Source organism: Populus trichocarpa, chromosome 1 (genome assembly GCF_000002775.5).
Source record: "Populus trichocarpa isolate Nisqually-1 chromosome 1, P.trichocarpa_v4.1, whole genome shotgun sequence".
NCBI lineage: Eukaryota > Viridiplantae > Streptophyta > Magnoliopsida > Malpighiales > Salicaceae > Populus > Populus trichocarpa.
In genome coordinates this window covers 30944177-30959437 of record NC_037285.2, presented here as the reverse complement: position 1 = coordinate 30959437, position 15261 = coordinate 30944177, and the positions used below count along the sequence as shown (strand labels likewise).

The 15261-nt window shown below is 34.0% G+C and overlaps 2 protein-coding genes across 3 annotated transcripts; both read right to left on the bottom strand.

Annotated features, from left to right (window-relative positions):
* Positions 1 to 758: 758 nt before the first annotated feature.
* Positions 759 to 4029, bottom strand: LOC7492074 (TIP41-like protein). Its single transcript, XM_006369680.3, has 8 exons — positions 3830 to 4029; positions 3524 to 3709; positions 3251 to 3341; positions 2662 to 2775; positions 2493 to 2552; positions 2350 to 2391; positions 2016 to 2144; positions 759 to 1085 (listed from the first exon to the last, which is right to left on the bottom strand). Exons 1-8 carry the CDS (start codon positions 3967 to 3969, stop codon positions 975 to 977), a joined length of 873 nt encoding a protein of 290 aa, XP_006369742.2. The 5' UTR covers positions 3970 to 4029; the 3' UTR covers positions 759 to 974.
* A 2019-nt stretch (positions 4030 to 6048) lies between these two features.
* LOC7465051 (homeobox protein HAT3.1) lies at positions 6049 to 13014 on the bottom strand. 2 transcript variants are annotated; one of them, XM_024588804.2, is made up of 9 exons: positions 12804 to 13014; positions 10596 to 11913; positions 9638 to 9803; positions 9377 to 9500; positions 9165 to 9277; positions 8529 to 9083; positions 7488 to 7814; positions 6746 to 6835; positions 6049 to 6635 (listed from the first exon to the last, which is right to left on the bottom strand). In XM_024588804.2, the coding sequence occupies exons 2-9, from the start codon at positions 11834 to 11836 to the stop codon at positions 6459 to 6461; spliced, it is 2793 nt and encodes a 930-aa protein (XP_024444572.1). In that variant the 5' UTR covers positions 11837 to 11913; positions 12804 to 13014; the 3' UTR covers positions 6049 to 6458. The 2 variants fall into 2 exon arrangements, with proteins under 2 accessions (XP_024444572.1, XP_002300247.3); XM_002300211.4 differs by having other exon boundaries at positions 10596 to 11910.
* Positions 13015 to 15261: the final 2247 nt, after the last annotated feature.

Here is a 15261-nt window from a genome sequence, read left to right as displayed (position 1 = left end):
AACAACAACTACCTGAAGAAAGGTGAACCTGAATCTAACCTCTGTACAATACACCAATACTCTAGTCTATGGAATTGTACTACCCAAGAAGCAAAGTAAATTTGATATAATACATAAACTCTTCTGCTATTCATAATGGCACACTTTTCCTTGCCTTTATGGCCCTTATCTTCTTGCATAGCATGTTTAGCTTGTATCAGTTTCTCCAATGTTGCATACAACTCTTTCATCCAGTGCTCAAGTGTTTCGTTTGCAAATTCCATTCCAACATGCTCAGTTAACCATACTCGCTCATAGGCATATTTTTTCAAATACAACTCTATTTTATAGGTGTTAATCAGTTGAAAATGTCGATCTTCTAAGGCCCAACTTGATTTTCTCCATGAATATGGTTGGGAAACACCAAGTAGCAATGTCATATATAAGGGGATATTATCTATCATTGATGGTGGCGAGGTTTTCTTCACCCTTGTAAAGAGTTCTGTGAACTCTTCGCTTCCCTATTCTCTTGTCATCTGTGCACTTCTTATCCTCCTTCATTCACTTAACAGTTGTGATGCATTTCAGTTGATAGAAACACTAAAAAAGCTTTGTGGCCTTCTTATTGTGCTTCTTTTCTACACTCTAAACATGGCTCATATGTTCTCCTAGTGCTTATATATCTCAGTTTATCCTAGTCGCAATGTCATGTTCATGTATTCCAATTAGTTTCTACATCATATTCTCACCTGATTCATGGAAACAATTAGACAAACATGTACAGAGAATATCTTAAACTAATATCTTTGTTTATCCAGAGGATATTGTTTTTTTTTTCCTCTTTCCACAAATAAATCCATAAGATAGCTTGTTGATGTAACAAGAGTGACTTAAAAACCCACTAGGAGAAATGAATCCACCAGAAAGGATTTGATTTCTATATGACCTCAACATAGTAAACAATTCAAATCTTCATGCACAGACAATTTACAGCCTTACAAGTTACTGTGGACCACAAGCTTTTGAGTCTTATGCATGATGACAGGAAGCTTTTGGCTGATGATGCTTGGATCACTATATGAAGCAGCATCAGTAGGATATCCTTTCTGCAAAATAACATTACAGAAATAAAATGCATGAGGATAGGAAAACAGTTGTTACATGTTACACAAGTCAACCATGCAACAGTTAGAAATATATCTATGCAAGGCTCTAAATAAGTAGGATATCCTTTCTGCAAAATAACATTACAGAAATAAAATGCATGAGGATAGGAAAACAGTTGTTACATGTTACACAAGTCAACCATGCAACAGTTAGAAATATATCTATGCAAGGCTCTAAATACCTACAGAAAAAAGAAAAAATAAAAGCTGATATCTTTCTGAGAACAGGAAGACAAATAAAATTCAATATTAGCTGATTTAGATAGCCTATGTGGATGCATCTTAAGAGATCTATATCCAAAAACATAATGAATTTCAGTATAATACTGTGATATTATATCAATGCAATATATTTACATGTGCACCAGGCCACACACTTCCAAGTAGAACCAACTTATGTGGAACTTTTGTAGAAATACCCAATAGTGCAGAAATTACAAGATTCAAAGATGTGTAAAGAACAGAAACATGTATTTTAGACAGCAGCATGTCCTGTGCCTAAAGTTTCGCAGGACATGCTAGAGAGCTTATTCAGTTCATCCTCTAGGGAATATTCTGTATCTGTCTTTTCTATCCAGATTTGCTTGCCTTTTCGCTCCTCACTCTTCTAGATACATTTTTTGAAAGCTATTTGCACACTACTGCTATTTTTATAACAAAAAAACGGGTGATCATTCCCATGATGACGCTCAGAAAAGAATACATCTCTATCATGAAAGAGTAGAAACTTGGAAAATAAAGCTAATGAAATAGTCATTCTCATGAACACATACAAGCAAGCATGTTCAAAGACACACATCTAGCCATACATGTGCTCATTATTATGGTTGTGTGTGTGTGTGTGGAGAGAGAGAGAGAGAGAGAGGTTACGGCAGCCAGAGCTTGAAAGGTGGCTTCTCTCCAGCAGCTTTCTCGAAGAATGACAGGATTTGCACTATCACTAAAAGCACAATGCATACGAGTATCCCTTAATCTCATTAACACTCCATCAACTCTAAGCTGTAACAGGGGGTGAAAAAGAGAGATTGATTTGGTGAAACAATGTAAAAAGTGAAGAAAAATATGTCCCCTTTCAGGAGAAAAAAATTGTTTAGAGCTTCTTTATACTAAGCATTGATGCATGCACACATGCAGATGCATAGAAATAGAGCTGTTTTTACTGCAATGGATGAGAAAATTGAGTAAATAATGACAATTAACTCACCCAGAAGCGCAAAAGAAGAAACCAACAACTTGGCATGACTCTCTACAAAATTCAAAGAGGACACAAACAGTTCTTTAGCAACTGATTATCAGCAGCATATCATATCAGTGCTTGGAACAATTAGTAAATATTTTAGCATTTACCACTTTTACAGTTAAAAGTGAAACCCCATTATCAGCCAGTTCATCTTCATACAAAACTACCTGTGGAATTAAACAGATTATTTCATCAAGATACACCCACAAATGCCAGGAAGAGAAAATGAATATGGTTTTATGAATTTATGATCCTAGTGTAGCACAAGGAGTCAACCTCATCATAGAAAAGAATAGGTTCTTTTGATGCAAGTGCAACCACATCAATTTGCTCTTCACAGTCTTCCCAACAGGGGCTGCAGGTAGCCTCCAAAATTTCCCCACTGTCTTTCTGATCACAAAACCAAGGATATGATCTCATATTGGCATGAGGAAGAGGATAGCCATTTTTTTATATTTAACAAAAGCTTAATTACACTATATCTGAGCCAACTTATGACTGCTATTCATCAGAGATCAATCTCAGCCATAAATAACATAATTGTTTTATAAAAAAAAAAAAAAACCCATCATTTCATAGCCTTTACAGTAAACCCAAACATCCTAAAAAAAGTTTTAATCAGGAACTATTTTAGAAGCTATCAACGTTTTGAAGGGAAAAAATGACAGAATAAAGCATAAATAACGAAGAAAAGAAAAACAGAAAATTTAACATTAAAATAAAAAATTCGAACATAAAAATTCTCAATGAGGACATGAATTAATCCATCAAGTCCGCAAGTTGTGTTGAACATGGCTTCAACAAAATATTTTATTCCCCTCCAAACACAACACAACAAAAAAGTTTTTTGAGTAAAAGAACAAACCTTCTCCATATCTAATCCAATTGTTTCAGAACCACAATAAGGCGTCGTGAATGTATAATCATAATCCAATATCACCTGTTGGAATGGTTTGCTGCAAATTAAATTCAAAAGTGTTAACACAAGCCAAAAACAATCTCTCTTAGCTAAACTCTCACACATTACTAAATCAAAAATTCAAACAATTCAACTGTCTATTACCGCAGTGCACTTCAGGATGCCGTACATTTGGATGTAATTAAATCCAAACAAAATGAAACAAATACTTAAAATTACCTTCTAAATTTCCATTGTGCAGCAGCAGGAACTTCAACCGGCGGTAAAGCCTCTTTTTTCCAGCCAGTCAGGGCATCAAATGCATTAAAATGAATTTTGGCACCACTAATTACATGTTTAAGCACCAAAGAACTTTCTCCAAAAACCATCTCTGGTAAATGAGAAGTTTCTAGCTTCTCTTCCCATCTGCAGCGTTCACAGCAGGCATCAAAGACTCAAAAATTAACAATTTGTACTCAGGTGCTCATGAGAAACTTAAAATGATTGCAAATTTGAAACTAATTTAAAGAGAAAGAGAGAGAATACGTGATCACAGAGGAGGACTTGAGAATGGAGCCCTTGTAGGATACGATTTCCCAGCCGTGGATGCGTAGTCCATGGTGGCCGTCGGTTAAAATCTCGGCGCCGGCGGCTTTAAGGTCTTTGTCATCTACTTCCAACTCCATTGCGGTGATTTTTTTCGGTTGCTCTGCGGCTTTTCTGCTTTGCTTTGGCCTTTCTGGGTTTAAAGTTTTAGGAATTTCGGGTACGAGATTTGGCGGGTTCGGGTTGGGCCGAAAAAGAACATCCAATTTGGTAATATTTTTTTTAAGAATAAATTAGGCAGTTCATGAATGATTACTTTTCTTTAACTTAATTTCCATAATTTTATTTTTATTTTTATTTTTATTATTATTACAGTTGGATCCATAATTTTTATTATTATTGTTGTTGTTGTTGTTTTAATTTGTTTTCTAACTATAATCTAAAATGTCATTTTATAAAAGCAGTCCTTAACCCAATGCAGAAATATTTAAAAGTATGTCAGGGAAAAGATTCTTGATATATAAAACTATGCTAATATAATTTGAAATAATATAATTAAAAATAGAAAAAAAATGTACAATGAATAATGTCATAGAAAGAGTAAAAATTGCATGAAATGTTGTTTTGTTTTTATTGTTATTTTAATAAAATTGATTTTGATATTAATAAAATAAAGAAATGAAATAACAGTTAAGGGTGTCATTAGCTGGATCCGAGACGATAATATGAAAACTAATCTGCTTACTAATTCCACACTTATTCCATGGAACTTCGGGTTTGTCAACAGAGGCTCATGGTCTTAAAACATTAGCTCAATCAGACCGGAAAGGCGAAGCCCATGTCTAAATGATCTTCACCCAGGAATCAACATGTTTTTTAATCAGCGGGTAAGAATAACAATTCGAGGATGGAGAATGGAAAAGAAACATCAGTTTTTGTCGTGCAACTCAAGACTTCAGGAGGCCGAACTAGTCCATGGGCACACGGCAGCTATACGACGGACGGCTAAATTAATTTTTTTTTAAATATAAAAAAAAAACACTAATAGTAAGAGAATTTTTTTGCGCAATGCTATTAAACCCGGACAGATAAATCTTGAAATCTTTTAATTTGACTTCTTGTTTAGAGCGAGTTTTTTAGGGATGATTATTTTCGGTTCGGTTTTTATTAAAAAAAATAACCAAACCGAAATATTTTTTAAAAAAAACCAAAACCGGTTCAAACCGACCGGTTTCGATTCGATTCGGTTTTTAGGACAAAAACCGGTCAAACTAGTTTGACTTGGTTTTTTCAGTTTGGATCAGTTTTTTTCCGGTTTAGCTCGGTTTGGGTTCAGTTCGGTTTTAGACTTATAAAACCGAAACCAAACCGACTGGTTTTTTCAAAATTTTAATCGATTTAATCAGTTTTTTTCACGGTTCGGTTTTTTCAGTTATTTTTTTCGGTTTTCTTGATTTTCTTAGTTTTTCAGTTTTTTTACTCACCCCTAGAGTTTCCAATTGAATCATATAAAAACTAACTTAGTATGAATTGGTTGATTTAATGGGTTCAAAGAAAATCTGGATAACTGGAAAAAGGCATTGGTCAACTTCTATAAAAAAACCAATAAATTTTAAAAAAATATATTAAAAAAATGGCATATTAAATAACTCCGCAACTCGGTTGATGAATGTAGTTGAGTTTAATAACTTCTTTTAAAAAACCATCAATTTTTACTTAATTAAAAAAGATTTATTGAGAGTTTTTTCAAGAACAAAACCATTAATTTACAATTAAAATACACAATAAACAAAGATTTATATACAGTGTTTTTCCACCAGAGATTTGTAGAATTACATCGAGCCAAAGTATTTATTTGTTTATTTTTGTATATTTGGATTATTTCCGAAAGAATAATACTATTTCTTAGGAAAAGAAAAACAAGACAGGAAAGTTATAAATCATTTGATCAGTAAAACCCACCAGTAACTACTGCATTGATCAAAATGGGCATGCATTCTTCGACTTCGATCAGAGACAATAATCAAAACACCTTCCTTCATGTCCCCAGTTAAGGAAATAAAAGACCACTGATTTTCTGTTAATTGCCAAATATGACATTTCTAGGATGTTGTTTCTCTATGTTCTAGGTTGCATACCAAATTGCAAACTTGAAGCAATGCGATATCAAACTAGATGCAAAGAAATTGAGCATAAATTGGTGACTTGGAGATTTAACATAGAGAACAAATTATAATCTCATTAAAAAATGAAAAATAAAGGTATTGATGATGAGCTGGACTCGCTCAACATTTTTTTATTGTAAAATTCCTTGTGAATGGAGTTGAATTAAAATAAGGCAACTTACTAATAAAAGAAAACAGCAATGAGCGAATCACCAATTGCAGCACAACAGTAGAGTCTTGGGGTCACCTTCATGGCAGAGTCAGTCGTTGGCAATAAAACCAGTATATTATCTCCTAGCATCTTGTTCTTGCAGAAGGTAAATGGTCAGTTCGTCTACTAGGATCATAGAATAAAATGGATTTCCCGACCAACAATTTGCACAAGAGTTTTGTGCAAATTGAAAGGAGACCTCGGCTTCCTCCATTCTTGATTCAATAAAATATTTTTGAAGATCTACTTCACACTATCTCCTAGATTTTGGGGTACTAGTTTTTTGTTTATTGCTCTTTTGGTTCTTCGATTCACTATCCCTCACATGCCCATCACAGCTACCCTTTCCTGAAGCACTTTCAGCTTTACTTGTACCTTCAGGTGATGAATGGTTGAAGCTCCAACGAGCATTCATGAACCACTTGTTAACCTGCATAATACAACTTCTATATTACGAAAACCTGAAACTAATTTCTCTTATCTTTCACCCAAATGAAAGTAAATTTTAAAAAGAATAAAACAATTTTCCAGTTGTATGACCTGCTCAAAAGTAATTCCTAGCTCTTCTGCCAAACTTGCCTTTGCAGCTTGGTCAGGATACCGATTTTCCTTGAAGAAACTGTACAGTTTCTGCATACAAGAATGATCATCGCCTTAACCTTTGTCATCCTTTGTGTGTGTGTGTGTGTGTGTCAGAAAGAGATGGAGTTGGGAGGGACCAAAAATGAAGTTGCAAGAAATATTATTGTTCCAAAGAGAACACTGACAAGGGTATAACACCATGATATCAAAAAAATCTTGAAACCAGAAGCTGGCAAAGACTTGATTTCAACATTTTTCACATAGAAAATAAATAATAATCTCTCCAGTCTCCATATCAATCTTTGATATTTTTCTTTCTTCAACAACTAAATAAGCAGCTTTTGCAAAGCACTTGAAAAGTTTCTCATGTAATTGGATCATTTCTGAACCTTGCATGCACAAGTATAATTTGTTAAAGCAAACTTCGAAGCCTAAAAATAATGCCAACTCAACACAGACCAGCATGCAATTGAAGGATTAAAGAAGAATATGAAACACGGAGGACTAAAAAAAAGATTATTCATTTCGTTTTTTTTGCTAAAAAGAGGACAAATAAATCATACTGCACATTTTCAATAATACCCAGCACCATGATGAGGAGATGATACCGAATAATGGCATGATATCTTCAACTCACATGAGGTTTTATGAGTTATCAGTACTGTTGAACATATTAAATAAATAACTCACAAAAACATACCTGAGTTACAGCTTCTCCAAGTTTTTTATAAGCAGAGGGCCTAACTCTTTTACTGCTAGAACCAGAGAGAGATTCGCCAACATGTGTTTTTGCTGGGGAAACATTTGTATCTTGAAAGCTCGAGTTTTGGTGAGTTCTCCCAGAAGTATGTTCATTCTTCTTTAATTCCTGATTCATATTCTTGCTATTCAATCCATTCTCAGTAACAGAAGCATCTCCATTTGCTATCCCCATAGCAACATCTCCAGTGTTTTTCCTCCTCTTCCTTGGTGCAACAGTATCAGTGTAATCATCATCACTTGAAGTAGAAATGTTTCCATATGTTTCCTTCACAAATAGAGAACAGAAACAAGAAATCGAACTATTGAGAGAAAAAATCATATGATTAAAAAGTTGCATCATATCAAGAATAAAATCTTAATATTTGAAACTAAGTTTATACCCTCTATGGGGACAGAAGGTGAACAAAATTTAATGTGAAATAATTCCGAGAAAGTTTTCGCCTAAGAAGCTTTATCTTATTGGTTTAGGAAAAGAAAAAATTGCTGAAGATTTTGATATATGTAGCGTTATCTATGATGTGGCACAAACTATTTTGTACACAAATGTGTGGGCACTACATTCATACATTCATATGGAAGCATTACCGTTATATTTGCTTCCAAGAATCATCCATATTTGGTATTAACATGTTACAAAGAATGGAAAATTCTGCTTTTATAATTATTGTAATTCCATGAGAGTATATAGTGCATGACATCTATCAATAATTCCTTCCCTATATTTGATGCTCTTCTCTGAAAAGGAGTGGAACAGACACTAGTCAGGTTAAAAATAGTTTTATTTATATGGAAAGAATCACAATGTCTTCGCTTATCAACAAGAAGCAGGAAAAACACCTATTTGAAACAAAAGACCAGGATTAACTCTAATTATATGATAATGCTTGAAATAATAGTGTGTTATGCAACAACTTAAAAAAGCACCAAGACCATGTAATCGGAATCCTGTTTCATATGCTATAAGATCAGAGGCACTCACATCATAGAGCTTCTTGTAGTCCAATCTTTCAATATTTCTTTTTCCAGAAACAGGTGCAGACTTTTCTTGGTGAGAATCTGGTTCTAGCATGGATAAAAGCTTGCTGTTTAAAGAATGATTCTTCTTTCCACCAAATCTCGATCTTCGCCCATTAGAATCTTCATGAGGTTCAATAGGCATGTGGTATTCATCTCCTAAAGACAACCCATCACCATTAAGAGTGGCATCAAGATCCTCAGAGTCCGAAGTAAAATCAGAACTGGAACTTTCCTGCTTCAGCTTCTCCTCGAGAACTGGAGCATCAGGATCATAGTCATCATCCTCTGAATCATCAGAAGGGAGCCCCAAGTACTGTTTATCATCAGGTGGAGCCTCAAATTCATCAGACGCAGAACTGAAGTCAGATTCGTCAGAGCTTGATTCCTCCTGACTCTTCTCGTCAATATCTGGACCATCAGGATCATAATCATTATCATCAGAATCATCAGAAGACAATCCAAAGTTGTAGTCGAGTTTTTGTCCAGATGCTACTGCAGCTGCCTCGGGGAAAACATTCTGCACAAGGGATGGGAGTACAATAAGGAACAAACTCAAGTTTCTAAAAAACAAATGTTAAGGCTGGGGCCGCATAATTACATCCCATCTGTCACTGATAGATATATTTGTTCCTTGAGAGTCATTAAGCAAGTCAATGCAGTCAACTTTGCAATCACATCCAGGGCATAACCAGCCCTCATCACCAGGAGGAACTATATGAAAAATGCAAAAAAGCAATCAGGAAAGTAGAAATCACCAAAGAGGAACCATTATTCAACTCAGTGCCATCAAACAAGTGGATAGATCATTACTGTCTTCTCTTAACAATGGTGGTACCAAACAGAATTGATGAAACCCTCGGTCGCAAGCACCATCACATAGTATAATATCATTATCAGCAGTCAAATCTTTGGATCCACATTTTGCACAGAATATCTGCCACAAATGGATTTAGTCTAAGTAATTACATTCCAAGAGATATTCAATGCTACAAAAACCATCCTAAACAGCAACAATTATGGATATAAGAAATTTGTTAACAAGAGAAGATGACAAAAATAAAATAATCCTACATCCTCACTGTCAATTTGTCCTTCAGAATCAAACAAAGATGCTGGGAACCTTCCTTCACCGCATAGTGAATCAATATGTTGAAATAAATCCCTTATTTTCACTTTGCGTCTGATGATTTCAGATGTGGCCCGTTGCAACTCCTTCTCAGGTTTTAACTTTTCTAGGCTGGCAAATTACATTAGTGGTCAAAGAAACAATTACAGATAAGCTCTCCAGTGGAGAACAGATCAATACACATATAATGTAAAGAAACAGCTTGAGATCCCATCATTTTAAAGGGCAGGTCAAACTGGATTTCATTTATAAACAAAAAGGTTTCTTCTATTTCTCATAATCATACATGTAAATTCAATTCCTTAGATCCCTCAAATTAGCCTCCTTGATGAAGATATTGATACATTTAGTCATGTACACCATAATATAGGCAATGAAAAATTTTTGGAGAAAAAAAAAATTGGCTGGAGTGAGAAACTGTGAGCCCACAGAGAAACATGCACTAGAGAAGAGGGATATTACTTGGCAAAAACACTAAAAGTTGAACTAATATCATCTTCAATTCCTTGTTTCAAAAAAAAATAAATCGGCATCCTTTAAAAATCCCACTGCTCATTTATTAAGCACTTCTTGTTATGGAATCGATTAACAATGATGATCATCTGGTTCAAAGGCCAAGCATCACATATGTTATCCAATGTGAATAACTTTTGAACTCATTGCAAGTTTATCTAAAAAAAATCCCTGTTCTAAATTTTTGTTCTGACATTGGCTTCGCAAATTAACTTGTATTCAATTTCCAAATGCAATAAATCCCCGGTGGATAGCCAGCACTTAAATTTGGATTTAACTTTCTATACTGTAAAATTTAGTACTAAAATCAAAACAAAAACATTATGTGATGACAAAATTAACTGAAAACAAAACACAAGAAAAGGCTATGGAGAAGTGAATAGTACACACCTAAGTCCTTTCCAGCCTTCCCCGGAATAAGCAGTGATCAAGCTTTGCTCATAGCTCATCCGATTCAACAAGTACCTAAGACGTGCCCTGATTCTGGAATATTCATCAGCCACTATACTTTTCCCTCTTCTCTTTTTCCTCCTTTTCCCTTTTTCCTCACCAGTGGAATTAACATTAGTAGAATTATTACTCGACTCGGGAGCTTTAGGTTTCTCTTGTGAATTTGACCGGAGAACTCTATCACTTTTTCTCGAAGAACTTGTATATTTCTTCCCTGACAATTTTGAAGTTCTCTTAACACTGGGTACACCTTGACTAGTAATACCAATCACAATTCCAGATAGCTTTTCCAAATGTTCACAATCAGGGTATTTGGACTCCTTATCATGAGTAGGTCTTATTTGTTCATTTGCAGGAATGCTGATGTCATCACCAGGAGGCAAGCCTATATGTTTGATAGGACAACTCTTGGTCACAAGTTCAGTAAGCGGCTCCAAATTCTCAATAGCAATACCACTGGGTAATCCAATGCCAATTTCCATTGATTCATTTTCTGCAAGTTCAGAGCCGGGCTTCTGTCTTTCTTCCAATGGTTTACAACAAGCTCTGTCAGAATGAAACTCACGTGTCTGTCCAGATGTAGTTTGTTGAGAGTATGAACTTTCATCAATCAGGTCACTATTGCTTGCCTCTACAAGTGACAGTCCTGCATCTTCAGCACGAGAATCATTGGCTAGACCTTCAAGTGATGCTTGTGAGGTTTCATTTGCAATGCAGCTTGACAATTCTGTGTTGCTATTCCTAGGTTCATCCAGTAGAATACTAGAGTCAATTGCTTTTGATGATTCACTATGCACACAAGCAGTATTCACACTTGTAGCACCTGGCTCAAGTTTCTGATCCATAGCGGTTGATATAGGTCTTGGACTATTATCAAACAGAGCACTCCTTGCATCGTCAGGAGGTGGGTCCAAATCAATAAGAGGACTTTTTGTTAAATCGTCAGTAGATGGTTGCACAACTTCACCAGAACAAGATTGGAGAACTGCAGCCCTGTTATCTCCAGCTTCAGTTTGTATGATTTCACACTCAAGCTTATGTCTCTCTTCCGGATATCCACCAAACTTGTATTCAGCACTGGGTTCATGCGTATTTTCCAGTGTAGTTTGTGCAGGGCATGAATAACTTTTAGTATGAGAAACTTTTGATGGAGAAACACCCATGTGCTCAGCCTCGGACATAGGCTTTAAGTAAAATATATCAGCTCTCTAGAATTCAAAATCCAACTTTGTATTTGAAGGGTCTTCCCTCAAAACTACTGTGAAAAGAACAAGTCCCAGTCACTACAAATAGCATGGATATTATTCTCCTATCTATTTTCCATACACTTGCAGCATACATTAAACATCAGGAAATTTCCTAGAGGGAGAGAGAGGATCGGTTCTCAAAAAAATAGTCCAAATAAACAAGCATGGACAAAGCAAGGCAGTGAGCTATATATGACTAGACAATTAAGGAATAATTTTTTACTTCGTCTTCACATGAGTAGATTCAAGCAAATCTTCTCAAGAACTCAAGTCTGTCATCGTCCCTTCAGTTGCACTAATTGTTCAAGTTGTGCAAACCTAGCTAGCATCAATTAACAGGATAAGTGATAAATTCTTGAATATAATAAATTCTAGCCTCCATGGTCCAAAACCTCTACCCTCATTCCCTGGCAATTATTTAGCACTAAGCTGATAGGACCTTAAAAACATATTCCCGTGCTCTCTCTCTCTCTTTTTTCCTTTTAATGCATAATTTACTTGGCATAAACTAAATTATATGTAGCTAACTTAAGCATTAGATTGCAAGGCTACACTTTCAAAAATATATATATATATATATATATATATATATATATATATATATATATATATCAATTTAATTCTTCTTTTCTCTCTCTTTTTTTTTTTTTTAAGAGAGAGAGAGAGAGAGAAATCTATCAAAGAGCTTCTTCTTCACTCGGGCGACATTTCTACGCAACATTCCTTTTAAAGCTCAAACAAAACAAAAGCATGGAACACCAAAACAGGTTTTATCTTCTCTCTAAACTTAACTTTTATCGGAGATTTTAGTTTATCTTCTGCAGTTTCCTAGAGAAAAGGCGAATAAAAAGGGGATATATAGAAAAATGAAACTGATATCATTTTAGTTTAGAGAACTGACCTTAGCATTTTATTTTTGCTGCATATAGTAGCAGTTTCTGCACAGTAGTTTTGATTTGGAAAGAGAGAGGGAGAATTTGTGACGAGCGAACAAGAAGAAGAAAAAAGCGGTTGATTGTGGTGGTGGTGGAGAGTAAAAGAAGCCTCTAAATCAGGGCCACCGTCGCTAAGAAAAAAAGAGGGCTTTCCGTTCCTGCTAATGTGCGCTTTCGGTGATGTTTGTTTTGTGTTTCCCGATGTTCCCTTTTATGGGTTGGGCCTTCGTTTTTAATATTTGGACTCTTATACAGAAAGGCCAACTGTGGGCTGATCTGTATTTCTGTATTGGGCCAAAAGCAGATAAAAGAAATATGGCAATTTTTACTCTGCTAAAAGTCTGCGCCTATTCGATAGCCTGCATGTGTGGACTCACGCCTGTTATCCCAATGTCCTTTTTGTTTGTTTATGTATTTTAAAAATATTTTAAAAAAAATTGAAATTTTTTTATTTTTTCTTTATTTTAAACGAATATATTTTTAATTTTTTTTAATTATTTTGATGCACTGATATCAAAAATAATTTTTAAAAAATTTAAAAATATTATTTTAATATATTTTTAAATAAAAAATATTTTAAAAAATAACGTTAAGTAAAAATTTAGGTTCCAGCCTTTAGTTGGAAATCGTGAATTCAGCATCTCCACTTTGTCAGAATCTCTGTTTAAATTCTCTGTAAGCAGATTCTATATGTGCAATTGCTTAGAAATTGATTCCAGCCTTTAACTATTTAAGATTGGATTCCAATTCCCATTAAAAGGAAGCTCAACCTGAATCTCTTAGTAGTTGACCTACCATTCAATTGGGTTTTTTTTTTTAATCATGAATGTTTGGATCAATTTATATATATCTTGATTAATTTTTTGAGATCATAAAATTAATGACTATGTAAACCTCTAGCAGTCCTAAAATTTATGATACTCGAACTGATTATCTTTGAAAAACAAATTTAAAACTTAACCAATTGAGCTATATTTCTTAGGATTCCAATCGATTTTTATTGTTGGGTTCTAGCCTAAGAGTATTCATTATTATTATTATTATAATTATCATTGCAAGTTAGTTGAATTGTTATAGGTTATAGCATAGTTTTTTTTTTTTTTTTGGCTTTCTAGTTAGGATCTATGGTGTTTGAGGGTTCTGATAGGGCTTTTCCACTCTCACCAGTTTTAGCAAAGGTGACAATGATAAATTAGCAAAGTTTGGAATTAAAAGGAGGAACTAGGAAGTAGCTATTTGGGTTTTGTATCTCCCCACCGTCTGGATTGAACTTGCTTCTGTGAACAAATATAGCTGGCACTCTCTTTGAGTTTTTTTTTTTTTTTTTTTTTTTGGTCCTCCTCTTTCTTTTACCCTCAGAAAAACTTATCCCCTCTCGAATATTCTTTCATTAGAAAATTAAGTGAAAAAATTAAAGCACACCAGTCTTGATGCCTTAATGGTTCCGAAATGCGGTCACATGACTTGCATGCGCATGCATGTATCACATGAGACTAACTTATAGGCTCGCGCTATGCTAGAGATCGAAGGAAGTTATTTTTCAAGCATTAAAAAAATTTAGGTATTGTTATCGTGTCTTCTATATATATATATATATATATATATATATATATATATATATATATATATATATATATATATATTAACCATTAATTTCAAATCACCTGTATATTGAATTATATATATTTTTTAATATTAAGATAAAAATATATTAGATTTACTTAGGTCAATCCAAGTTGACATGCAAAACTTGTAGGGATAATCTTGAAGAAAATAAAATAAAAACCAAAATCTTCAACTAACTCAATATTAAAGGATAAAATTAATTAAAAAAAACAAAATTCTTTAAAAAAAACATGTGTGATCTCAAGTCAATCAACCAATCTCGCGACACAAGTCATGTATATTGTCGGATTCAATAAAAAATTTATCCCATAAATTATTTTTCATTAGATAGATTTATATGACAATAAAGCACATGAGAATTTTTTATATGAAATATTTTTTAAAAGAAAAAAATCATGACATGTGTGTTGGGAATGAGATAACAAAAGCAGATTATTGATAACAAATGGTCAGATTGTATTTTTTTGGTTTTAAGTTAAATAAAAAAAAAAGATAATCAATAACAAAATGATGAAATTGTATTTTTTTTCTTTTAAATTAAAGGACAAAAAATGTATTAAAAAAATAAACTAGATGTTATGGCTTAACCTGTCGAACCCATGATCCGTCATATAAACTCTATTGTGTTCAATATTTTATTTTTATAAAATTAATGTTAACCTAAATATACTAAAAAACAAAAACAGCCAAAAAAATCCCAACACCCTCAGCCAGGAAAGGAAGAGCCCATGCATGTACGCTTTTCATCCCATGATTTGGTGTGAATTACACTTTACCTTCATAGTCTGAAAAATTATA